Source organism: Salvelinus fontinalis, chromosome 16, assembly GCF_029448725.1.
Source record: "Salvelinus fontinalis isolate EN_2023a chromosome 16, ASM2944872v1, whole genome shotgun sequence".
Classification (NCBI taxonomy): Eukaryota; Metazoa; Chordata; class Actinopteri; order Salmoniformes; family Salmonidae; genus Salvelinus; species Salvelinus fontinalis.
The window spans coordinates 18,665,137-18,692,704 of record NC_074680.1 but is presented as its reverse complement, the minus strand read 5'-3'; the positions used below and the strand labels follow the sequence as shown (position 1 = coordinate 18,692,704).

The window sequence follows — 27,568 nt, the reverse complement described above, 5'->3', positions numbered from 1 at the left end:
TTTCACAAGGCAAGTTCTTATTTACAATGACGGCCTATCTCGGCCAAACCCTCCCCTAACCAGGACGACGTTGGGCAAATTGTGCGCCGTCCTATGGGACTCCCGATCACGGCCGGTTGTAATATAGCCGGGGATCGAACCCGGGTCTGTAGTGACGCCTCTAGCGCTGTGATGCAGACCAGATGCATTGGGAAAGGATTCTATCACATTAATCGTTATGGGAATCTGACTAGCGTCTTTCAGAAAAAGTGTAGAAGAACCTGTTGTTCTCGTCATCGCTGCTTCCGTTCTGCTAAGAAGGAGGAGCCCTGTCGCGCGCTGTATCTTGGGGTTTTGTTAGCAGGTCCTGGACAGCGCTGTGAGCACGTCTTTTTCCAGACTCCACCAAACACCCACTTTTACATCTTTCTCAACTTATAACATGGACGCGGGGTTCTTCCGCGTAAGATATTTAAAGTTGTACTATTACTCGTTAAATGGTGTTCCAAATGTATAATATATTCGTTTGTATTTGTAAGTATGTGCCATTGTAGACGGACGAGCTCGTGCGCCATTCCGCTGCAATGTAAAGATGGCGGCTGCGTTAGCTAGCAAGTTATCCAGCTAACTGTTAGCTAACTGTTAGCTAGCTAACTAGCTTAGCAATATATACGTTGGATTGAAGCTAGCCGATAAATTGTGCGAATGTTGTGTGTTCCCATTTTCAAATGATTGTCATTACTGATGTAGTTAAGGGTGATAACTACAATCATGTGTTATCTAGTATAAGACTTGGTTGCAAAATGGCTTTGTATAATTCTAGCCATACTACTGTAACGTTAGTCGGGCTGTGCATGTTACAGTGCTCGTACTCGGGCCTTATCGCACATCGCGAATAACACTAAGGTTAGCTAGCAACATAAACTGACGTTTATTCTGGCTAATAAGTGATCATATTATGGACTTAATTTCTACATAATTTACTTGTATATGTGTCATATGTTTCTAAAGTCGGCTAACGTTATGTTTAACTGTTGTGACGTAGCTAACATTAGCTGACGTTATCTTACATCGAGGCGGAATTGAGTGTTGCTGGTGGCGCGATTTAACGATACTGCAAAAAACATCGAGTCACCATCAATAGATAATTGTAAGAATGTCAATTCTGAAAACGTTTACCTGTAAATGTTTGTCCAGTACAACTGCTGTCCTTCCGCGCGATGGTGAAATTCATACTTTGAATAAAACATTTCTAAAATATAATTACCGCCTTTTCCCTAATTTTAGCACAAATTTGGAAAAAGTCTGTTGTATTAAATTAACGTTTATATTAAAAGTAGGAATTTCAGCACCCCGTTTATGGACCGCAGTTGTACAGGAAAGCCTATTGACCGATTGTGACTCAATGAGTACGGTTAACGTTACATGCCCACAAAAATGCGATTATTGTGGATAGTCAGATTAATATATATTTTTAAACGATACCTTACTTTGCAAGAAGAACGGATTCCCTAACAATCCTCTTTACATGGGCACTTCTGAAATCAAGCTACCTGGTGGCACACTGTTAAATGCAGAAAATTGCCACTCAAAATTAACGTTATACCACAGTGACCAGGTTATTTTTGGGAAGTATGTATGATTGAGTTAAGACATAGAAATAGTCTCCACATACAAACTTAAGAGTCATCCATTGTTCCGAACTCCCTAAACGTGTGCTAAAGAGGCAGGCTTGCACAACTGTGCTGGGCACATGGGCAGATCAAATACACTGCTGGAGCGCTGATTTTAAGGTGTTTACATGTCCTAATAATTTGAGATTGCTTAGAAAACCAGTTTAAATTGGTGTATGCGTAGTTCGATTTTGACCGTACGCCAATTTAAGATGAGCAAAGTATGTTTACATGACTTGCATAATCCGCCTACTGCCATAATCGGTTGGATATAGAATTATTCCTGTGCGTGTACATGTAGGACAATGTTGTTGCTAGCAAATCGCGTGGCCAGTTATCAATACTCTACGCTGCCTCGATATAAGAAAACGGAGTTTAGCGTTCCTCAGCTAAGTGTCTGAGGCAAGGACAAGAACAAACCTGTATTGTAATAGTTGAGACAGATGTTTTGTTCTTGTTTCTTACAGGGCACAAGTGCAGAACAGGACAATCGCTTCAGCAACAAGCAGAAGAAACTTCTAAAGCAACTGAAATTTGCAGAATGTCTGGAAAAGAAGGTATAAACAACACTCATCAAAGCACATCTTTTAATTGAATTGAAATGCCCCCACAAGTAAATATGGTAATTTCTATATTGCCTAATTTGGTTTAAAGGAATGCCCTTTACCTACTTCCCCAGAGTCAGATGAACTGGTGGATGCCATTTTTAAATCTGCATGCAGTTTAAAGGAAGTTGCTAAATAGCGCTGGCGGAATGACTGGTTTTCTATGGGTATCCATGCTAACAGATACCCATAGACTTCCAGTCATTGCACTATTGCTAGTTAGCATTGGCTCACGAAACTACCCCAAACTTACTTCGTACTAGACTCTGAGACATAAAAATGGAATCCACAAGTTCATCTGACTCATTGCCAAAATCTCTACATATCCCTTTAAGTGTGCAATGGGTTGAAGTTAGGCATGTGTTTGAACTACTTCCTGATTCTTCCTCCCCTAGGTGGATATGACCAAGGTGAACCTGGAGGTCGTCAAACCTTGGATCACTCAGCGAGTGACGGAGATCCTGGGGTTCGAGGATGACGTCGTCATAGAATTTATATTTAACCAGCTGGAAGAAAAGGTAATACTATTGACTCCAATTCCTCCCTGTTCTTGTATGTACATCAGATGTTATTTATATTAACTTAATACAAGGCAAAGAGAGGTTGATTTAATAAAGTGTATTGATAAGACACAATATAAATGCAGATGGGGAAAGAGCGACCACCGGTGTACAATATACATAATTTGAATGACCCAAAGTTTTTGCTGTGATATGTGACAAAAGTGCCTTTGTGCCACAGTTTTCTAATGATGATGTGATTTATGATTCAAAAGGCCTGAACCATTATGGATGTTATACCTTGCATCAGAAGTATAGCACCAACACCTTATTAGCTCTCTGCTGAGCCCAAAGTGTCACTGAGCCCAACTCTCCCTGATGCAGTGTGTGGTTTGAGGTGAGTTATGTTCAGGGATCAACATGCTAGTGATAGAAACACTTGGACAATGCCATGCCATTTTCTCCATATACTTTTGAATCGCACCGCTAGTTTTTCTTTATCTCCTCTAGCCTGTCTTTGGATGGTGAAAAAAATTGGCTGAGAATAGAGTTGAACTGTTAGACTATTGATCGTCATTTAATTAGTTCATATTAAAATTACATCCGTAGTATCTTCAATCTGGGCTGTGGCAAAACGGTGCTTTAAACATTATTACCTAGCCCACTACGTGATTTTTGAATACTACATTGCACATGGACCCTGTTCTGCATAAATAAATCAGTGCACTAGATGTCCAAGTTTTCCTTAGTTTGTTACATTTCATTGCCCCTCCTTGAAATTGTCACGTTGGGAAATCTAATCTCATGGTTAAAATTATACTCGTGCATTCTACCACATTGCCCCCCCCCCCCCCCAAGCTTAAATAGCATTTGGCATATAAAACATTACTTCAAGGGGAAATTACATATAATTAACTGGATGAAACCCCAGACATAGGAAATGTTGAAGGGTATTGATAGCCTTCTAGTTATTCCACAACTGTTTTTTAATGAACATATGACTCCCAACAACCCTAGGATGCTTTATGTTCATACAAAGGTGTTGCTGGAATCCTGTAAGTTCTCTTACTATTTGTTTTAGTGAACCTAGCCTAATACTGGGAGGGAAAATACATTCAGCTGCCTCTTACCGATTTTATTTAGTTTCTGTGCTGTTATTTTTTGGGGGTGGGTTTTCTAAGCTAAATGCTTTAACCTCTCTAGGCTAGATGGGACGCTACCGTCCCACCTGACCAACATCCAGTGAAAGTGCAGGGCTCCAAATTCAATCTACAGAATTGTAAATATTTACATTCTTAAATATACATGCAATATGTCAAAATAAAGCTTAACTTCTTGTTAATCTAGCCACGGTGTCAGATTTCAAAAAGGCTTTATGGTGAAAGCAAACCATTCTATATCGGTGGACAGCACCCCATCAAACACAGACAATCATATTTCATCCCGCCAGGCGCGATACAAAACTCAGAGATAACGATATAATTCATGCCTTACCTTCTGTTGGCACTCCAATATGTCCCATAGACATCACAAATGGTTCTTTTGTTCGATTAATTCTGTCGTTATAGCTCCAAAATGTCAATATATTTTGGCGCGTTTGATCCAGAAAATCACTGGTTCCAACTCGCGCAACATGACTACAAAATATCTAAAGTTTCCTGTAATCTTTGTCCAAACATTTCAAATAACTTTCCTAATAGAACTTAAGGTATTTTTTAACGTAAATAATTGATCAAATTTAAGACGGGATAAACTGTGTTCAATACCGGACGAAAACAGTGGGGCAAACTTTCAGGTGGCGCGCCCCAACCACAACAGTACAATAGACCCGACCCTCGTTCTGAACAGCCCTACTTAATTTCTCAAAGGAAAAACATCAACCAATTTCTAAAGACTGTTGATATCCAGTGGAAGCGATAGAAACTGCAAGCAAGTGCCTTTTAGAAATCTAGATCCACATAGAAAACCCATAGAATAGAGTGACTTCCCCCAAAAAATTCTGGATGGTTTGTCCTCGGGGTTTCGCCTGCCAAATAAGTTTTGTTTTACTCACAGACATCATTCAAACAGTTTTAGAAACGTCAGTGTTTTCTATCTAAATCTACTAATAATATGCATATCCTAGCTCCTGGGCCTGAGTAGCAGGCAGTTTACTTTGGGCACGCTTTTCATCCGGATGTGAAAATACCGCCCCCTAGCCTAGAGAGGTTAAATCCACAGTAATGATAAGAAAAGTCCTTAATTATCATTGTTAGTGAGCTAAGGGGGTATCTAACTTTTAATTCTTGACCTACATGTTGAAATAAAACCCCTTTCAAATGTCTTGTGCACTCATTATTGCTTGTTCGTCTCTTGCAATTTAGATAAATGATATAACAATAAACTCAAGGTGGTTGAGTCTCAAGCACTAGGGAGTCGGAAGCAAGCCAAGGGAGCGTCTCTTTCTGCAGGAGACTCGGGCGCTCCATACCCACTGATCCTGCGGGACACGCTGAGGACACCGGGACTGTACTCGCAGTGTTGGGTTTTGATGCACTCTGTTTTGTGGATATCTGTTCATCTCTCAAAGAGTAGACTGGGGAGACCGAGAACAATAGGGCAGGGAAACTAGTGGGAAGACTGGCAGGGAAAGATATCTGGTCAGTTATTTTCTATCATAATTGATGAAAATGTTAGTGATGGCTGGGGGATTTATTTTTCAGAGTATTTTAAGGGAAACTGCCTTAATGCATGCAGTGGGGGTGCTTATACATGGATGATGTTCTAGTTTTGTCTCCCCTCAGCTATTCTCAGTTTCAGGTTTCAATTACCTAACTAATGGGGTGGCGATAAAGATTTTGAATTGCACAATTTTATCACAGCCTCAAGTCAACAGAACAAAGTTTGTTTCCATGAAGCAGTCTGTGTTGGGGCACAAGGGTCATACTGTAGCTATTGTTTTGTTATGAAGATGGCTGCTATTATTTAGCAGGCAGGTGTAGCTTAGTAAGGAAACAAGGGGGGGCAGTCGCCTGAGCGAGACCCCCCTCCCCCTCCTTTTACTCTTGTGAGTTCTTCCTCCGTGTTAAATTGGTGTTTTGTCTTTCTCTCTCCCTTGGTGTGTGTGTTGCAGCACCCGGACAGTAAGATGATGCAGATCAACCTGACGGGCTTCCTGAATGGGAAGAATGCCAGAGAGTTCATGAGGGACCTGTGGCCTCTGCTGCTCAGCGCTCAGGACAACATCGCCGGTATCCCCTCCGCCTTCCTAGAGCAGAAGAAAGAGGAGATCAAACAGAGACAGGTAAGCAACCAATCACAACCTTGTCAGGCACGTGTATTTGTACTGGGCTGAACTTTTTAGACACGTGATAATTTTTTGCAAGATATTGACATTTTCTAACACTGGTTATACTTAATTCGTGGTTAAAACAAGTGTCGGGGTAGAGAACATCACTTCTAAAATGAGATCATATGGGCCTCCCGGGTGGCGCAGTGGTCTAGGGCACTGCGTCGCAGTGCTAGCTGCGCCACCAGAGTCTCTGGGTTCGCAGCCGGCCGCGACCGGGAGGTCCGTGGGGCGATGCACAATTGGCCTAGCGTCGTCCGGGTTAGGGAGGGTTTGGCCGGTAGGGATATCCTTGTCTCATCGCGCTCCAGCGACTCCTGTGGCGGGCCGGGCGCAGTACGCGCTAACCAAGGGGGCCAGGTGCACGGTGTTTCCTCCGACACATTGGTGCGGCTGGCTTCCGGGGTTGGAGGCGCACTGTGTTAAGAAGCAGTGCGGCTTGGTTGGGTTGTGCTTCGGAGGACACGTGGCTTTCGACCTTCGTCTTTCCCGAGCCTGTACGGGAGTTGTAGCGATGAGACAAGATAGTAATTACTAGCGATTGGATACCATGAAAATTGGGGAGAAACGGGGATAAAAAATGAAAATAAAAAATGAGATCATATGAATGAATACATACTGTGCTAAATAAACACAAAACTAAATGAGAAATATTTTCCAACATTGTTGTACTTATGATAATAGATAGGATCATTACACCTACTCTACCATTCAAACGTTTGGGGTCACTTAGAAATGTCCTTGTTTTTGAAAGAAAGCACATTTTTGGTCCATTTAAAATAACATAAAATTGATCAGAAATAGTGTAGACATTGTTAATGTTGTAAATTACTATTTTAGCTGGAAACGGCTGATTTTGAATGGAATATCTACATAGGCGTACAGAGGCCCATTATCAGCAACATCACTCTGGAAGTGTGTTTGTGTTCCAATGGCACGCTGTGCTAGCTAATCCAAGTTCATAATTTTAAAAGGCTAATTGATCATTAGAAAACCCTTTTGCAGCTATGTTAGCACAGCTGAAAACTGTTGTGCTGATTAAAAAAGCAACAAAACTGGCCTTGTTTAGACTAGTTGAGTATCTGGAGCGTCGGCATTTGTGGGTTTGATTACAGGCTAAAAATGGCCGGAAACAGAGCTTTCCTCAAACTCGTCAGCCTAGTCTTGTTTTGAGAAAGGAAGGCTATTCAATGCGAGAAATTGCCAAGAAACTGAAGATCTCGTACAACGCTGTGTACTACTCCCTTCACAGAACACCGCAAACTGGCTCTAACCAGAATAGAAAGATTGGGAGGCCCTGGTGCACAACTGAGCAAGAGGACAAGTACATTTGTGTCTAGTTTGAGAAACAGGCGCCTCAACTCAACTGGCAGCTTCATTAAATAGTACCCACAGAACACCAGTCTCAACGTCAACAGTGAAGAGGCGACTCCGGGATTCTGACCTTCTAGGCAGAGTTGCCAAGACTAAGCCATATCTCAGACAGGCCAATAAAAATAGAATATTAAGGTGGGAAAAGAACAGACACCGGGCAGGCCAGCATCCTGGAGACTGGTGTTTTGCGAGTACTATTTCACAGGAGTGACGGTTGCTGAGAATGGGCCTATGTAGATATTCCATTAAAAGTCAGCCGTTTACAGCTAAAATAGTATTTTAGAACATTAGCAATGTCTACACGGTATTTCTGATCAGTTTGATATTTTACTGGACAAAAAATTTGCTTTTCTTTCAAAAACAAGATTTTCTAAGTGACCCTACACTTTTGAACTGTAGTGTACATATTAACATACATTTTTAATATGAGCCTCAAAATAGTGTGCTATAAGCGCAACACTTATGAATTAATGAGTTCCTATTTTACCATTAAATAATGAACTTAGGTTATTTAAGTTAATTATTTATACAGGCAGCCATAGGCTGCATATTGAATTGGAAGGAAGCTTATGATTGTGTAATTATGTATAAGTAGGATTAATCATTATTTTAATTGAAATTCTAAGTCCAAGTGCCTTAACATATAGCCTACCAATTGCAATTGGCTGTGTCCAAAACATTGGTGTCTAGTTGTCATTCAATACGATGGCCTTGACAATGTGTGTGCCATTATCGTTGTGCACACTTGCTGCTCCTCATTCAGGCGGCTAAAGCTTCTCGCAACACCAGAGCGATGTTTTGTCCTGTGTGATCTATGGGATGTAGCCTATGATGTTTACAAGCAAAGACCTTTTAAGTTGAAACTCCTCTTCAATAAAGTGTACTGTCAAACGAATCTAGGGGGTCGGTTGTTCTACTACCAAAGGTCTGCTGTAGTCGTGTAATAATTATGTGTGCGATCTGTTTCAACTTCATTTTGTTATACAGTGTTGGGATGGAGACTTGGGAGAAATATGTGCGAGATGGAATCTTGTATCTCCTGTCTAGCTTGTTAGTCATCTTCTTGAAGCAGTCTTTGCTGACTGTGTAAATCGGAATCATGTCTTTGTCTATGAGTACCTCAGTGATTTCTATCACAAATGTGGCTGCGGCATGGTGTCCGTTAACCGGTTATGGTCGGCCTTTGGCCTATTAAAAAATTTAAATAAATAAAAAAGCCAATAAATAATAGTTTCTGGCCAAATTGCAAGGGAGAATGTAAAAATCCGTTGCAAAATAAGGCTTTTTATTGATGGAAATGCCAGTCGATGTGCTCAAACTTCAAAGGCAGATATACTTGAGGCTAATAAATCCTCAAGCTGTTTGGAAATTTGTGTGTTTCTATTATTACTCACGCAAACGACGCACAGTCTTCATGAGGAACTTCAGCTAAGTGTACCCTGAAAAATTGGCAAAGATTGAGTTGATTATCCCTGTTTCCGGTGTACCCCACCGAGAGAGGGATTCTTTATCCAAAACGGAGTACAGGCGTCCTCAAGAAGTGTTTGTCAGGCCTGGTCCGAGAAGTTCTGCTGCTGCCCTAGGCAAAATCAACACATGCCGCCTTTGTCGTGTATAGTATGAAGATTTGGAATGGATTGACAGAGTAATGTGTGCATTTGTTGAGCTTATTCAGTTGCACTTGGAAACGAAACATGGTTGTCAACTATTCACATCGGCGTTGCAATCACTAGGCAGCCAACTGCCTATAGTCGGTAACAGAGTTATCAATAAGCCACGTTTATCACATACCACACGAGCCATGACCCCCACGATAGTTCAAATTACAATAAACAACATATATAAACGTCATCCTGTAGAACTAAGAAGAGAGAATTTCGGCTTTCGAAATGAGTACTTTTATAAATGCATGGCGCGGGCCTTTTTTCAGCCTTATGTAAATTAACATTTGTTATCAAATTTGATTGTCCAATGTCAGCTTTCTAGTTTCTTCAGTTTGTGGCTTCCTCGAGTGTCCTCTTTCCACTGCTGTGGAGCTGAATCGCAGCGGTAGTGAGGCGGGCCGGCCCGGTCATGGCTAGACGAGATCCAGCTTTTGTCAAAATAATGGCAACGGCGGATTTTTTTCAATTTTAGCTAAACCTAACCCTTTTCCTAACCTTGACCTAATTCTCCTAACCTGCTACATTCAGCTAACCTGCTATGAAAAGTCAAGTCTGATGTTAATTAGACAAAAGTTGGATCTCTTCTAGCTGTGACTGGCCGACCCTGATATTCGTAGACAGCCATGTTTTTGTTATTTTATTAGGCCTAATTAAATTGTTCATGCCTGGGCTAAATTAAATTAGAGGCCTAGATTGAATTTGAAAACAGCTGTTTTATTTATTAACATTTTCATACAAATAGTCTATAGGACAGGTCACTCGCAAATTATATTATATAAATATATTTTGAGTTTGTTTACTGTGTAGGCAACTTGTTCTTCTAGGCTAAATTATTTTTTATGTTCTCTTATAATTTATAGCAGGGATGAAGACGTAACAGGCTATGTTTTGCTTTTCAATTAAAACCTGTTATGGTGACATAACATCGTTCTACTTTATTTTATTACCACGTTACAGGATAATTACAATAATCTAAATATGCTTTTAAGCACCGTGGGTGGATGCCCTAATAATTTAAGCACACAATGCACATGGATGTCCGGTAAGTTAAAATCTTGCCGGTTGCCAAATTTTCCTAACGACAAACCCTGGTCTACGGTGGGGTGTTTTCTTTTCGTTAGCACTAGCAGCACTCATGTTTCCAACACACTTTGGAGGGGAAGCACTTTCTCTCCTCACCTGCATCTAACTGTGCTTTAAGGGGACACTTGTGATTGACCAGCATGTGTGAGTGAGCACAAGCTTGTGATTGGTCAGCATCCTCTGCGTGTAAAGCGTGAACGGAGTCTAGCGCATCTCATTGGAGAAGGCACCATAGTCTAGTTTTTGTTGTATCAAAGAATCTCAGCTTCATGCGAGATAGATGTTGCACATGTCAATATTGCTATTTTGAATTGATTTCGATTTAATCGTGCAGCCCTAATTTGTACAGTGTTTTACTGCTTTGGCCTCGCATGCTGTTGTCTGTTGCAGATTGAGCAAGAGAAGCTCGCCTCTCTGAAGAAGATTGATGATGAGAAGAAGGAAAAGGAAAACAAAGAAAACAGAGAAAGGGAGAGCCCCAGAAGGTGAGAACCGCATTAAATAAAAGCACTTGAAAGTCGACCTCAATCAAAATGTGAAAGATAGTTCATATGGCGTTGGCTCTTATGGATCTCTTTTGGTACAGGAGGAAGTCAAGGTCACAGTCTCCACGGAGACGATCTCCAGTGAAGAGGGAGAGGAAGCGCAGTCACTCCCGCTCACCGAGGCGTAAGCCAAGTCCCAGCAGCTCCCCTCCACCACCAGCCCCAGCTGTCACCCTTGTCAGTGTTACCCTGCCCCAGAGCACTGAGGAGCCCCAGCCTGAGCCAGACACCTCAGAGAGCACCATACCTGAGCCAGTCATTCAGGAGGCCTCCTCCACCAGGTAAGGGAAAGGTTTGGGCACCAACTGTATCTGGAAATATGCAGGGATGGGGATTTGTCCGGATTGTTGATTCCATTCTTGACATCAAATTGTAATCTAATTTGTATTATGTTTTAATTTTCCAGTGATGTGGTGAAGCTGGACACTGTGGTTGTGGTACCTGACTCTGTGACTGAGGTCAAAGAACCCTCCCCAGATAAGGCTCCTAAAAAGGAGAGGCCCAAGCCCAGGGAAAGGGAGAAGGACAGCAGGAGAGACAGGCCCCACCACCGATCTCGCTCCCATTCCCGCAGACGACCCAGATCACGCTCCAGATCTTACTCTCCCCGGCGGAGGCCGAGCCCCAGGAGACGGTTGTCCCCTCGTCGTAGGAGCCCCCCCAGACGTGGCCCCCCAGGCCCCAGACACAGGCGCAGTCGCTCCCCTGTCCGCAGGTGAGTGGAGGGCCATAGAAGTGTAGCAGAATTGCCTGTCACTGAAGCTGTCATTAACAGCCTTTTGGAATTAACGAGCTACCTTACCAAACAGCAGTTGTGGTTGATTTGTTCTGTTCGTCTCCCATAGACGGCGCTCTCGCTCCCCATCATCCTCTGGGAGCAGCTCTACGTCTCGTTCACCTCATAAAAAGGCAATGAAGAGAACGTCAACCACACCACCCAGGAAACAGCCCCGCGGCCATGCAGCTGACCCCTCCCTCAGCCCCTCCAGGAGAAGAGCCCCTAATGGCAGCCCCTCTGGGAAGACACAACGCTCTGCCTCCCCGCGGGCCAGAAAGGGCCGGGCCTCCGCCTCCCCATCCAGATCAGCTGGTATGTTAGCTCTACTTACTTTTCTCCATTCCATAATGAACAAAATTATAATTGCTGCATGTGAAGTGTTGGTCCCATGTTTCATGGGCTGAAATAAAAGATCCCAGAATTTTTCCATACGAACAAAAAGCTTATTTAAAATGTTGTGTACAAATTAGTTTACATCCCTGTTAGTGAGCATTTCTCCTTTGCCAAGATAATCCATCCACCTGACAGCTGTGGCATATCAGGAAGATGATTATACAGCATGGTCATTACACAATAAAAGGCCACTAAAATGTGCAGGTTTGTCACATTACACAATGCCACAGATGTCTCATGTTGAGGGAGCCTGCAATTGGCATGCTGACTGACACAATCTCCTAGAGTTGTTGCTACAGAATTTAATGTTAATTTCTCTACCATAAACCGTCTCCAATGTTGTTTTAGAGAATTTGGCAGTACGTCCAACCGTCCTCACAACTGCAGACCACGTGTAACCACGCCAGCCAAGGACCTCCACATTCGGTTTCTTCACATGCGGGATTGTCTGAGACCAGCCACCCAGACTGCTGATGGAACTATGGCTTTGCACAACCAAAGAATTTCTGCACAATCTGTCAGAAAACGTCTCACAGAAGCTCATCTGCATAATCGTCGTCCTCACCAGGGTCTTGAACTGACTGCAGTTCAGCGTCGTAACTGACTTCAGTGGGCAAATGCTCTCCTTCGATGGCCACTGGCACGCTGGAGAAGTGTGCTCTTCATGGATGAATCCTGGTTTCACCTGTACAAGGTCAGATGGCAAACAGCGTGTATGGCTTTGCCTATGTGAGTGGTTTGCTGATGTCAACGTTGTGAACAGAGTGCCCCATGGTGGAGTTATGGTATGGGCAGGCATAAGCTACGGGTAAAGAACCCAATTGCTCTTTATCAATGGCAATTTGAATGCACAGAGATACCGTGACAAGATCCTGAGGCCACTTGTCGTGCTATTCATTCGCCGCCATCACCACATGTTTCAGCAAAATAATGCACGGCCCCATGTCGCAAGGGTCTGTCCACAATTCCTGGGAGCTGAAAATGTCCCAGTTCTTCCATGGCCTGCATACTCGCCAGACATGTCACTCATTGAGCATATTTGGAATGCTCTGAATCGACGTGTACGACAGCGTGTTCCAGTTCCCGCCAATATCCAGCAACTTGGCACAGCCATTGAAGAGCAGTGGGACAGCATTTAACTGGACACAATTAACAGCATGATCTACTCTGCGAAGGAGATGTTGCACTGCATAAAGCAAATGGTGTTCACACCAGATACTGACTGTTTTTCTAATCTAGGGGCCTTCCTTTTTCTTAAGGTATCTGTGACCAACCGATGCATATCTGTATTCCCAGTCATGTGAAATCCATAGATTAGGGTCTAATGAATTTAAACTCAGCAAAAAAAGAAACGTCCTCTCACTGTCAAATGCATTTACTTTCAGCAAACTTAACATGTGTAAATATTTGTATGACCATAAGATTCAACAACTGAGACATGAACTGAACAAGTTCCACAGACATGCTGACCAGACCGGACACGTCGCAAAATAATTTTAGAAATCCATGTTATTTAATTATTGCCCCCACACTGCTCGTGCGCGCCACGAGCGTCTCCGTTACCAAGGGCTAAAATAGAAGTCGTTCCTATTTCTGATGTAGATCGCACTGCAAGTCCTGCCTCTCCCATCTCCTCATTGGTTTAGAGAAGCAGGTACCCACGTGCCATCTCCTGATTGGTTATACCCACGAGATGATTGAAAGACGAACTGTTTTGACGGTAGTCGTGGTAATACTATGAAAGTTTAGATGCGATCACCATATAAGTTCAACGATGAAAAGGCCTGGAAGGAGGAGAGATGACTAGAAACGATTCTGTTGGCTGTTTTATGTGTGGATTAATTTGTCAGAGTAGAGGACCTTCTGCAGTTCAGGTAAAATAACAACTCAATGTTTATATCCCAGGACAAATTAGCTAGCAACAGCAAGCTAGCTAAATAGGACAAATTAGCTAACTAGCTAAATTGCCGTACATGTTTAATGCTTTTTGACTTGTCCCCAAATTAATGTCATTGGTTCAGAGTTTGTTTTGATATTTTAACCTGCGTGTCGTGATCGCGTTTGGTGTAGGGGGACAAAATAAATTTATGCACGATGGCGCACGCGCGCAGCCGGTTTGGGTTCCGTGTAACAGAAATGGAATCATGTGTCCCTGAACAAAAGGGGGTCAAAATCAAAAGTAGCAATCAGTATCTGGTATGGCCACCAGCTGCATTAAGTACTGCAGTGCATCTCCTCATGGGCTGCACCAGATTTGGTAGTTCTTTCTGTGAGATTTTACCCCACTCTTCCACCAAGGCACCTGCAAATTCCCGGATATTTCTGGGAGGAATGGCCCTAGCCCTCACCCTCCGATCCAACAGGTCTCAGATGTGCTCAATGGGATTGAGATCCGGGCTCTTCGCTGGACATGGCAGAAACCTGACATTCCTGTCTTGCAGGAAATCACGCACAGAACGAGCAGTATGGCTGGTGGCATTGTCATGCTGGAGGGTCATGTCAGGATGAGCCTGCAGGAAGGAGGAGGATGTCTTCCCTGTAAGGCACAGTGTTGAGATTGACTGCAATGACAACAAGCTCAGTCCGATGATTCTGTGACACACCACGACGGACCCTCCACCTGCAAATCAATCCCACTCCAGAGTACAGGCCTCGGTGTAACGCTAATTCCTCGGTGTAACGCTAATTCCTCGGTGTAACGCTAATTCCTCGGTGTAACGCTAATTCCTTTGACCATCAACACGAATCTGACCATCACCCCTGGTGAGACAAAACCGCAACTCGTCAGTGAAGAGCTCTTTTTGCCAGTCCTGTCTGGTCCAGCGACGGTGGGTTTGTTTCCATAGGCAACATTGTTGCCGGTGATGTCTGGTGAAGACCTGCCTTACAACAGGCCTACAAGCACTCAGTCCAGCCTCTCTCAGCCTATTGCGGACAGTCTGAGCACTGATGGAGGGATTGTGCATTCCTGGTGTAACTCAGGCAGTTGTTGCCATCCTGTACCTGTACCGCAGGTGTAATGTTCGGATGTACCGATCCTGTGCAAGTGTTGTTACACGTGGTCTGTGGACGATCAGTTGTCCATCCTGTCTCCCTGTAGCTCTGTCTTAGGTGTCTCACAGTACGGACATTGCAATTTATTGCCCTGGCCACATCTGCAGTCCTCATGCCTCCTTGCAGCATGCCTAAGGCACGTTCACGCAGATGAGCAGGGACGCTCATCTGTGTGAACGTGTCTTTTTGCGAATTATCTTTGAAGGGCAGGGTCCTGAAAAAGGGACGTGTCTTTTTTTGCTGCGTTTATTTAGACAGATTTCCTTATGAACTAACTTGAAGTCTTTGAAATTGTTGCGTGTTCAGTTTTTTTTTTTTTCAGTGTAAATGTAGCTACAGTGCCTGCAGAAAGTATTCATACCCCTTGACTTATTCCACATTTTGTTGTTATAGCCTGAATTCTAAATAGATTTAAATGTTTTTCACCTATCTACACACAATAACCCATAATGACAAAGTGAAAACATTTTTTAGCAAATTATTAAATTATAATACAGATATCACACCCCTGAGTCTATACTTTGTATAAACACCTTTGGCAGCGATTAAAGCAGTGAGTCTTTTTGGGTAAGTCTCAGAACTTTGCACACCTGGATTGTACAATATTTGGTCATTCATTTTGTAAATATTTCGAGCTCTGTCAAGTTGATTATCATTGCTGACAGCCGTTTTCAAGTCTTGCCATAGATTTTCAAGCTGATTTTTAAGTCCGAGCTATAACTTTGCTGCTCGGGAACATTCAATGTCGTCTTAATAATCGACTCGTGTCTATTTGGGCATGTGTTTTAGGTTATTGTTCTGCTGAAAGGTGAATTTGTCTCGCAGTTTCTGTTGGAAAGCAGACAAACTGTTTTTCCTCTAGGATTTTGCCTCTGCGTATAGCTGTATTCTGTTTATGAAACGCTTAAAAATAGTTATTGCTGATTAATAAGAATACCCTAACAATGCAGCCACCACCATGCTTGAAAATATGAAGTGGTACTCAGTGATGTTAGATTTGCCCCAAACATAACGCTTTGTAATAAGGACAAAAAGTTTGTTTCTCTTCCACATTTGTTGCAGTATTACTAAAGTGCCTTGATGCAAACATGATGCATGTTTTGGAATATTTCTATTCTGTACAGGCTTTCTCCTTTTCACTTTGTCATTTTAGGTTAGTATTGTGGAGTAACTACAATGTTGTTCATCCATCCTCAGATCACAGCCATAAAACTGTAACCGTTTTAAATCATCCTTAGCCGCATGGTGAAATCCCTGAGCAGTTTCCTTCCTCTCCGGCAACTGAGTTAGGAAGGACACCTGTATTGTTTTGTAATGACCAGGTGTATTGATACACCACCCAAAGCCTAATTAATAACTTCACCATGCTCATAGACATATTCAGTTTCTGTTTTTTTATTTTTTACACCTACCACTCGGTGCCCTTTCCAAGGCATTGAAACACCTCCTTGGTCTTTGTTTGAATGTGTGCTTGAAATTCACTACTTGATTGAGGGACCTTACAGATAATTGTATGTGTAGGATACAGAGATTGGGTAGTCATTCAAAAATAATGTTAACCCATTATTTAACATGTAATGAGTCCATGTAACTTATTATGCGATATGTTAAGCACATTTTTACTCATGAACGTTAGGCTTGCCATAACAAAATGATTGAATACTTGACATTATGGGTTGTTGTTTATAGATCAGTGACATCTACATTTTAATCAATTTTAAATAGTCTGCAGCACAACATTTGGACAAAGTAAAGTTTTTTTAATAGCTTCTGAAGGCACTGTATGCCCCCTTCTCTTTGATCCTTGCCCTAATGTGTATTAAAGCTGCAATATGTAACTTTTTGGGTGACCAGACCAAATTCAAGTAGAAATGTGAGTTATAGCCAGTTAGGGGACAACGCACCCATTTGTCATACTTGAGTAAAGATATAGATACCTTCATAGAAAATGACTCAAGTTAAAAAGTGGAAGTCGCCCAGTAAAATATTACTTGAGAAAGTCTAAAAGTATTTGGTTTTAAATGTACTTGAGTATCAAAAGTATAAATAATTTTCTTGTTTTTAAAATGTACCGATTGCCAGGGGGCACATTCCAACACTCAGACATTATTTACAGAAGATGCATTTGTGTTTAGTGAGTCCACCAGATCAGAGGCAGTAGGGATGACCACGTGTTCTCTTGATAAGTGTGTGAATTGGACCATTTTCCTGTCTTGCTAAAAGCATTCAATATGTAATGAGTACTTTTGGGTGTCAGGGAAATGTATGTAGTAAAAAGTACATTATTTTCTTTAGGAATGTGATGAAGTAAAAGTTGTGAAAAATATAAGTAAAGTACAGATAACCCCCAAAAATTACTTAAGTAAAAACACTTCAAAGTATTACATAAGTAATTTACTCCACTGGTTATAGCAGTGTCATTCTCATTGAAAGCAAGTCTAAGAAGCGGTATATATGTTCTATGTGCGCCATTTCTATGTCAAGTTTGAGTCTTTTACTTTCAGTTTTGTACACCAGCTGGAAATGCTTTTGTTTTGTTTATGGAAAATATATTTTACAGCAGTTTAGATGGTTCAATAATTCTCTACACTATACGTGTTTGTTTTCTCACACAACCTGAAATTAGGCGAACTATTCCAATTTTAGCAACCAGGAAATGACGGCACCATTTCTGCATAGTGCAGCTTTAAACAGTTTCCGGGTGGATATTCTATATTTTGGTATTTTTTTAATTAGTCCACTGTTGATACAGTCCCGGTGTTGTGCATGTCAAGTTTTAAAGATATTGGCATTTTGCATTATCATGATGTGACCAGTGACAGTTTAAATTTTGTTTTGTTTTTTTGTCTGATATCTTTAACGTGACTGCAGACATGCAAAACATTTTGGGACTGTATCGACAATGGTCTGTAATGAACTCAGCCCTATCCAACTTCCTCACCTTTCAAACATGGGATTCCCTCACCTCATAGTGACTGTCTTGTCACATGATCAGTCAGTGGGAAAGTGATACACAACCATTCCTGGATGCTCTTTTAGAGGATGGATTTATGTCTATACAGTCAGTGACCTGGAAACTGTTTACATCATCTCAAATCCCTGGATAGCTTTATTCCTAGGCAGGCCTGGTTACAGAAGTGAGACACTTTGTGAGGCCTTACTGGCAGGCCTTGGCTAATGGAAACTGCTGAATCATAAACCTATTTTCAGGCTGCAGCAAGCATCCTCTTCAAGCATGCCGTCACTCCTACTACTAGTGTTATACAAGCATCCTCTTCAAGCATGATGTCACTCCTACTAGTGTTATACAAGCATCCTCTTCAAGCATGCCGTCACTCCTACTACTAGTGTTATACAAGCATCCTCTTCAAGCATGATGTCACTCCTACTACTAGTGTTATACAAGCATCCTCTTCAAGCGTGACGTCACTCCTACTACTAGTGTTATACAAGCATCCTCTTCAAGCGTGACGTCACTCCTACTACTAGTGTTAAACAAACATCCTCTTCAAGCGTGACGTCACTCCTACTACTAGTGTTAAACAAACATCCTCTTCAAGCGTGACGTCACTCCTACTACTAGTGTTAAACAAGCATCCTCTTCAAGCATGACGTCACTCCTACTACTAGTGTTATACAAGCATTTGTAGAGTTCTTGCTGGAAAGATTCTGGCAACTAAAACAGTTTTGATTTTCAGGTTCAAAGAAGAAACCAGGAACGCGAAACAATTCACCGTCTCCTGTTCCGAAACCCAGGCAGTCTGAGGCATCAGAGTCAGGTGTGTTTGCCTTCTAGTGCCTGTCTGTCTTGGTCTGGTGTGATGCACCGTGGGTGAGGGTGGATATTATTATTTTTTTGCGGTTTTCCATAGCTCTGAATGGAGACTCACTGCTTTGCGTTTCAGAGGGGGCTACAGCCGATTCTGTGCAGCAGCGACGTCAGTATCGCAGGCAGAATCGGGAAACGTCTTCAGGTTACAAGCGTTTTAATTTTGTGTTCCCCACCTCACCCCATCTCTTTTTTTCTAACCCACTCTGTGTCCGTCTCGTCTTGCACCCTCGTCTTGTGGGTCTTGAAGTTGTGCCCTAATCCCCATCTAGGTGCTTTTTTTTGTATATATATAAAATAAAACATCCACATGTTGCTGCTGGGAAATGACGTGTGCTGTTTTCTTTCGGATTGGTAACAGAGGCTGGATCATCATCATCCTCAGAAGGTGAGGGGTCCAAGAGGCCGGGTGGGGGGCCAGTGGCGAGGAACGGGGATGTCAGGCGGCGGCGCAGTCACTCGCCCTCCCCCAGGAGACGACACCGGGACGGCTCCCCCAGGTCAGCTACGGACAGTTCTCGCATGCAGTCATGAATATAGATTTCGGACCTTTTTCCCATACCAACAAGACACACACACACACACTGTCTGTCCCACATGCATTCCTCATGTAAGTCTTTGTTTTCCCTCTACAGAAAAAGACGCTCTCCTTCCCCCGGAGGACGCAGATCTCCCCCAAGACGTCGCAGATCTCCCTCTCCTCCTAGGCGCAGGTAAAAGACTTAACGCCGCCTTGTTTTAGGTTCCCTCATTACTGAGAATTCTCCAGATTTCAGTGCACCACACCTGAGATTCAAAGAATAACTTGTCTCTCTGTTTCCCCAGGTCTCCCTCTCCACCACCTCGCAGACGCTCCCCCTCCCCCAGACGGTACTCTCCCCCCATCCAGCGGCGATACAGCCCCACTCCCCTGGGCCCACAGAAAAGAAGGCTATCAGGGTCTCCCTCTCCCAAACGCCTATCCCCGGTGCCCAAGCGCCGTCCCTCCAGGTCCCCTAAGCGCAGGAGTCCCCCTCCCCAAAAGAGACGCACACCTCCCTCATCCACCTCTCCCCCCAGACACAAGAGAAGCCCCATGCTCCCATCCAACCGACCAGGCCGGGACACTCGCTCCCCCCCTCCTGCTCACAGTAACCGCCTGTCCCCTTCCCCTGCCAACCGTGGCCGAACCAGTCCTCAGGGGCGCTTTGACACCTCTCCACCTGGCCAGAGGCCCCCCTCACACGGCAACAGGGCAATCCGCAGGGTGTCCCGGACACCAGAGCCCCGCAAGAACCAGAGGTAAGCAGCCTCTAATTGGTCTTATTAGCGTAATAGCTTCTGCTGCACAACAATAACTCCCACCACTATTTTTAGATGTACGCTGAGTGTACAAAACATTAGGAACACCTTTCTAACATTGAGCTGCACCCCCTTTTGTCCGCAACCGCCTCAATTCGTTGGGGCATGGACTCTACAAGGTGTTGAAAGCATTCCACAGGGATGCTGGCCCATGTTGACTCCAGTGCTTTTCCATAGTTGTCAAGTTGGCTGGATGTCCTTTAGTTCATGGACCATTCTTGGACCATTCACATGATACTGTTAAGGATGAAAAACCCAGCAGCGTTGAAGTTCTTGACACATTCAAAACCGGTGCGCCTCACACCCACCATACTCCGTTCAAAGGCACTTAAGTAGTTTGTCTTGCCCAGTTACCCTCTGAATGGCACACATACACACTTCATGTCTCAAATGTCTTGAGGCTTAAAAATGCTTTAACTTGTCTACTCCCCTTCATCTACACTGGTTTAAAAAAAAAAAAAAAAGGAACAAAAGGGGGATTAAAGCTTTCACCTGGTCAGTTTGTCATGGAATGAGCAGGTGTTCCTGATGTTTTGTACGTTCAGTGTACGTTCCAGATATATCACACGTTTTCTCTCCGGTTTCTCCTTATCAGAGTCTCTCAGAGCCCCCAGCCGATGAGGAGAGTGTCATCAAGGTCACTGTCTGGTTCCCCTAAACCAGGAGCCCTGAAGCGGCCAGCTTCAGGCTCCCCCTCTCCAGGCCACTCAGCCAGTGGATCCCCACCTGCACCCCCGGCTAAAAAGGCCAGCAGTGGCTCTGGCAGCCCTTCTCCAAACAAGGTGAGTCTTTTAAAGCTGCTATCTGTTAATAGTATGGCGTGAGATTAAACATTTTGTTTGACCCAACTAAGTGGCTAGATAGAGGATTTCTCCTGTGAGTAAAAGCTGGTGTGTGTGTTTCTGGGCACCAATACCATAACTTGTTGGAAGACTGAAGAGGTTTAACCAATGAAGGTCATCATGCCTTCTGCTTGGCCCCGCTCACTAAATGCCAACGAAATACTTACTCACTCGTGGTATTGCTTTGTAATCCCCATCTCAGAATTCTGACACCGAGCCTGGAGGAAAGAAAAACAAGAAGAAGAAGAAGGAAAAGAAACACAAGAAGGAGAAGAAGCATAAGAAGCACAAGAAACACAAGAAGGAGAAGTGTGATATGCCGGTTGCTGCTGGGGATGACCAGGAGAACCAGGGGATGGAGGGGGATGCAGACTCCAACCCAAAAAAGGTGAAGTCTACTCTTCTGATTTACTCAGGGGTTTTAGCATGCTTCACATATCATCTGCGCCTTGCATCTAAGCATTTCATTCAAGATTAACAAAGTCAGACAAGGTTGTAGAACTTCACTTGTGCACCATCAGCTATTGTATTCCTTTATTCTGTTACTATGATGAAGCATGCTGCAGCATCATACCACCTACCTTGCAACGTAACCGAAATATGATATAATTAATGCTACCTTTCCTTAAGGAATCAGACAGTGAAGTAGAAGAGTGTCTGGACGACCTGGAGAAGCACCTGAGAGAGAAGGCACTGCGTTCCATGAGGAAAGCTGGAAAGCTGTCCCCTCCACTGTCCTGAGAAGCCCGGTCACTCCCCTCCCTCTTTCTCCTCCCTTTTTCTCCTTTCCTGATTTTCCTTTCCCTTTGTTTAGAATTTTTCGTTAACCTTGTTCAGCTTTAGAATGTACAAATTGTTTATTCTTTAGTTTTTGTTTTCCTTTTACGGGTTTGGTAATCTATTGAAATATATTTTTTATCAAGAGCTTGATATGTCACGTGAGATCTCCCAATTAATATTATTTTCTAATTGTGTGTTATTGCTTATATCCAAACTGTAAAACTATCTTTGTTGGACCCCTTAATTTTCAAGATAAGATCAGGGATGGGAACGGTTTAATTATGATGCTTGCATTGTACAAGTTTCTCATACTACGACATGCAAAAGATTTGACTTTGGGAATTTAGGATTGCATGTGCAGCTAGCGTGACTCTGCTCTGATGTGCATGAAATGGACTGTAAACAAAAGCAAATACACAGATCAAAGCTGTCACTTTTCCCTTTTGTCAGCAGGCATTGTATCGTATTGCTATGCTGTTTGCTCTCTAAAATGGGGAATGAATCCAAACAGTCTTTTTCCCTTTTTTGTTATGTAATAGAGGTGTTTGGCCTTCCAGAAAATTCTGGCTTTGAAAAAGTCTACACAAGTTTAAAAAGAACTGGATTTTTCATGAGGATTCTGACCTCACCAGAGAGCCGGGGTTTGATTTCCCACATGGGTTGATATGCAGTCATACTTTGAGTTCACACTGGTCCACTCTTTTGCGTTGATCTATCCAGTTTTGTGGGACTGCTATTTGACTTGTATTTAAAAACTCCTGCTCTTGTCATCCTTTCAGAATTAAAAGATTTTTTTATATTAAAACTAAAGTGATTGTTGTATATTCTAAATTCATGGTTAAGGCCTGTCTCAGAAAACAGGGTTGGCCACTTAAAATAAATCTCTTAGATATATAAAGTCCCCTGTTTTTAGAGGACCTACATGGGTCTGGTACAAGTTCCCACTGACATTTTCGCTTATAAATTGATCTGTGGGCACTGTAGATCAAAATGGCTTGCATTGAGCGATAGCCCTGGATACCACTGACACGCTAGTCTATTTTTTGCGTAGGATGCGAAATCTGAAACCAGTTGGGGATGTCCACAGATCGATGGAATGTCCCTCGCAGCAGGAGCGAATTTCATCACTAGCACATTCAGAGATTGATTTATAGCCATTAATCTAAAATTGTATTTTTTTTTTTTAGCAGGAACACTTTCATAGATGGACAAGATTTGTATGAGATTGAAGGTGAGTTCCTAATGAGTTCAGGAAGCCAAGCTAGAGCTTAGATGCGGGCAGATATTTTGATCAAGAGCCCTTAAGAAAATATGCAAATTTTCTCTAAACATAATTTGTATTTTACAGTTAAAAGGAACATGAACTCTTATAGTTAGTGGTTTTATAATTTGATTATGCTATTTAAAAAGCATATGAAATGCGTCTATTTTTATGCAGTTGAAGTGGGAAGTCTACATACACTTAGGTTGGAGTCATTAAAACTCGTTTTTCAACCACTCCACAAATTTCATGTAAACAAACTATAGTTTCGGCAAGTCGGTTAGGACATCTACTTTGTGCATGACAAGTCATTTTTCCAACAATTGTTTACAGACAGATTATTTCACTTCTAATTCACTATCACAATTCCAGTGGGTCAGAAGTTTACATACAGTAAGTTGACTGTGCCTTTAAACATCTTGGAAAATTCCAGAAAATTATGTCATGGCTTTAGAAGCTTCTGATGGGCTAATTGACATCATTTGAGTTAATTGGAGGTGTACCTGTGGATGTATTTCAAGGCCTACCTTCAAACTCAGTGCCTCTTTGCTTGACATGGGAAAATCAAAAGAATCCGCCAAGACCTCAGGAAAAAAAGTTGTAGACTTTCACAAGTCTGGTTCATCCTTGGGATTCATTTCCAAACGCCTGGAGGGACCACGTTCATCTGTACAAACAACAGTACGCAAGTAAAAACACCATGGGACCACGCAGCCGTCATACTGCTCAGGAAGGATGAGCGTTCTGTCTCCTAGAGATGAACTTTGGTGCAAGTCAATAACAACAGCAAAGGACCTTGTGAAGATGCTGGAGGAAACGGGTGCAAAAGTATCTATATCCACAGTAAAACGAGTCCTATATCGACATAACCTGAAAGGCCGCTCGGCAAGGAAGAAGCCACTGTTCCAAAAAAGCCAGACTACTGTTTGCAACTGCACATGGGGACAAAGATCGTACCTTTTGGAGAAATGTCCTCTTATCTGATGAAACACAAATAGAACTGTTTGGCCATAATGACCATCGTTATGTTTGGAGGGAAAAGAGAGAGGCTTGCAAGCCGACGAACACCTTCCCAACCGTGAAGCGCGGGGGTGGCAGCATCATGTTGTGGGGGTGCTTTGCTGCAGGAGGGACTGGTGCACTTCACAAAATAGATGGCATCATGAGGGAGGAAAATTGTGGATATATTGAAGCAACATCTCAAGACATCAGTCAGGAAGTTAAAGCTTGCTCGCAAATGGGTCTTTCAAATGGACAATGACCCTAAGCATACTTCCAAAATTGTGGCAAAATGGCTTGAGGACAACAAAATCAAGGTATTGGAGTGGCCATCACAAAGCCCTGACCTCAATCATATAGAACATGTGTGGGTAGAACTGAAAAAGTGTGTGCGAGCAAGGAGGCCTACAAACCTGACTCAGTTACACCAACTGTGTCAGGAGGAATGGGACAAAATTCACCCAACTTATTGTGGGAAGCTTGTGGAAGGCTACCCAAAACGTTTGACCCAAGTTAAACAATTTAAAGGCATCGCTACCAAATACTAATTGAGTGTATGTAAACTGACCCACTGGGATTGTGATGAAAGAAAGAAAAGCTGAAATAAATCTTTCCCTGCTATTATTCTGACATTTCACATTCTTAAAATACAGTGGTGATCCTAACTGACCCAAGACAGGGAATTTTTACTCTGATTAAATGTCAGGAATTGTGAATACTAAATGTATTTGACTAAGGTGTATGTAAACTTCCGACTTCAACTGTATGTACTGTGTACTTGAGCTTGTGTCCTCAAGTGACTACACATCAGCATTTTATAACTTTTTTTACCAGAAAGGTGAGATTTTAAGCTTTCTTGGAGTATGCAGCATTACTAGTTAATGTTTATGGTACACTCGTGATAATTACTTTTGGGGATTACATTTTAGATTAAGAGGATAAAATTATATCTATTTTATATGTAAATTCGAATTGTGCAGCATGAAATAATAGCAGGGGTACTGAGTGGTGTGCATTGCTAATAATCATCCACCACACTAAGGCCATGGTGTGTATTAGTAAAGACCGCCAGAGTAGTGACTGCTGCTCCCTTGGCTTAATTTTTGTCCTGTTGGGATGCTTGATGGGTCTGTGAGCAGCTGCTCTAGAGTTTTGGCGAGTCCTAGGTAGAAAGCACCTTCAAGCATGCTGGGGGCAGATGCATTGAATGGTTTTACAATCAGCACTGATATGTAGGCAAACGGGATAGGCACACCATGTCATAGTAGACCTATTAGGCACCTTGGCCAATCTGCTTGTCCTGTCCAATACATTTTTATAAATTGTACAGTACTATTACAGTTTTACAATGCCATGCTGTACTAGTTCAACTCGAGATTGAAACCTATCCACTGTAGAGAGCCTGATTACCTGATAGTGCCATTTTCTCTCATCTCTCAGAGCAATGACTCATATGACCTTATTACAAATGTAATAAATATACCATAAATGGACAAAAGTCTATTCTGAAGTTGTTAATATAATGTACTAGATGTGAGTCATGTAAGTGTTTAGTTACTGTGAAACCAACTTCTCTGTTATGGGTAATGCTTTTGTTGTAACACCTGCTCCAGAGGCGGCCCGACACAGGCAGTGTGAGGACATTGAGCAAGCTGCTGCTACACCAGCATTGCTGCCAGGGGGAGTTGAGCCAGCTACCCAGTCTCTTATAGGTTATCAATAAAATGTCAGGTCACTGGCCATTTCTGAGAGGATTCTAACTGGAGATATATCTCAGGTCCTTCTATACTGCCACCTACTGGTTGGATGAGTTTAGACATCTCAGGCCCATCATCTCTCAGGCAGGCTCCTCCAATGCCAGGGCCTTCACTTCCAGGCTAACCTAATGTACCAGGCCTAAACAAAACGCCTGAGCAGCGTGTCCTGACGAGAGGCTGGCCGGAGGTTATCTTCTGTACTGTTCAACCAATCCAGTAAATATGGAGGAGTTAAGGTCGACTGTCGCCTGGTTAATGTACAAAAGCAGAAGGATCTCTTCCACTTCCCCTGAACTGGTTTTGGTCAACCCTGCTGAGGGTGCATCGGGCCTAACACAAGGAGCAGAGTATTTTTTTCCTTCTGTTTACCACAGAGAGGATAGCGTCCAAACGACTGACAACTCACGAAATGAACCGTACATAGTGTTGCTTGGCGAGCACTGTTTCCCCACGGTCCTGTTAAAGTTACGGCAAAGGAAGTGTCTAGCTAGGACCCTAGCTCTGCAGTTTACATCTGCTATCCAACACAACAGATTACAAATACATTTCAAGCTAAAACGTTGCACATGAATTATACTAGAATGATAGTTTAAATTAAAAAGGTATACTTTTATTTCCCTTTTGACCCACATTTTAATCGCATAGACAATCAGGGGAAATCCAGAATATCAGTGTCAGTTAAACACAAGCACTACGATCCCTGCAAAAAGTGTAATACCACAGATAGAACGAGATAAAAAAGATATTAAAAAATCTTTGGTAATACTATGCTACACATTCATTCTGCCATTTTCATTCAACGCTGAAAACTCGTCCCACCAGTAGGTGGTAGTATACTCAAATCATTGAGGGGCCCTGGTATTGGAGATTGTCTGCAGTTAGACTATTGATTTTAGATATAAATATTGGGAATACTGGACCGCACCATGTCTATTGCAATGATATTTTATGTATATTCAATTCAAGAGCCTAATCTCAAGACCTGGATGTCAATAGGTAATGTGTTCTGTTTGAAGGGAAATTGTGCAATTATCCACCCAATTCTCAGACCATGCATACACAGTACGCACAACTTCTAGTTGATCAACTGTATTGCAAAAAAAAAAAAAAGTGGGGACATGGAGGTGTTTGATGAACTGGAATTATAATAATAGTAGGCTAATAAAACAACGTAGGCCTAATGATAAAACAGATGCCTTTGCCATTGGTAAGGAGATCACATAGCAGCATATAGCCTATATATATATTTTATTTTACTATACAATGTGTACAAAATATTAGTAACACCTTTCCCCTTTTTGCACGCAAAACAGCCACAATTTGTCGGGGTATGGACTGTTGAAAGCGTTCCACTGGAATGCTGGCCCATGTTGACTCTAATGCTTCCCACAGTTTTTTTATATTTTATTGATGTAGTTCTGTCCTTGAGCTGTTCTTGTCTATTAATGTTTTGTATTATGTAATGTTTTGTGTTTACACCAGGAAGAGTAACTGCTGCTTTTGCAACAGCTAATGGGGATCCTAATAAAACACCAAAAAAATACCAATACCAAAATGTGCGGCCAGCGTTTGGAACTGGCTATGTGCATGCACTTTTTTTGAAGTAACTGAAAAGGTGTTATACATTCGGCCCACACCTCTACAGAAAAGTAAAACATTTTGCCATTGTGCTTTCTTTTAGAAACGGTCATGGCCCAGTTCCAACATCTACAAATCATACAGTAAATGAGGGCGTTTTTGTTACCATAAAAGGTGACTGGAGGGCGTTTTCCATGCGGGGTTG

The 27,568-nt window shown here is 42.5% G+C and overlaps 1 protein-coding gene across 5 annotated transcripts; it reads left to right on the top strand.

Annotated features, from left to right (window-relative positions):
• The first annotated feature begins 318 nt into the window (after nucleotides 1–318).
• On the top strand, nucleotides 319–22,578 carry LOC129812766 (serine/arginine repetitive matrix protein 1-like). 5 transcript variants are annotated; one of them, XM_055864614.1, is made up of 16 exons: nucleotides 319–442; nucleotides 2,120–2,209; nucleotides 2,653–2,775; nucleotides 5,870–6,040; nucleotides 10,597–10,691; nucleotides 10,793–11,032; nucleotides 11,158–11,466; nucleotides 11,597–11,841; nucleotides 18,675–18,755; nucleotides 18,882–18,950; nucleotides 19,167–19,305; nucleotides 19,441–19,518; nucleotides 19,631–20,086; nucleotides 20,742–20,928; nucleotides 21,191–21,376; nucleotides 21,619–22,578. In XM_055864614.1, exons 1-16 carry the CDS (start codon nucleotides 422–424, stop codon nucleotides 21,727–21,729), a joined length of 2,601 nt encoding a protein of 866 aa, XP_055720589.1. In that variant the 5' UTR covers nucleotides 319–421; the 3' UTR covers nucleotides 21,730–22,578. The 5 variants fall into 5 exon arrangements, with proteins under 5 accessions (XP_055720589.1, XP_055720591.1, XP_055720590.1 ...); XM_055864616.1 differs by having other exon boundaries at nucleotides 21,626–21,728; XM_055864615.1 differs by lacking the exon at nucleotides 18,882–18,950.
• Nucleotides 22,579–27,568: the final 4,990 nt, after the last annotated feature.

Coding starts and splice junctions, on each gene's coding strand:
- LOC129812766 (XM_055864614.1), top strand. CDS start 422: ATGGACGCGGGGTTCTTCCGC. Junction 11,467..11,596: donor AGTCGCTCCCCTGTCCGCAG/GTGAGTGGAGGG, acceptor CGTCTCCCATAG/ACGGCGCTCTCGCTCCCCAT. Junction 18,951..19,166: donor GAATCGGGAAACGTCTTCAG/GTTACAAGCGTT, acceptor GATTGGTAACAG/AGGCTGGATCATCATCATCC.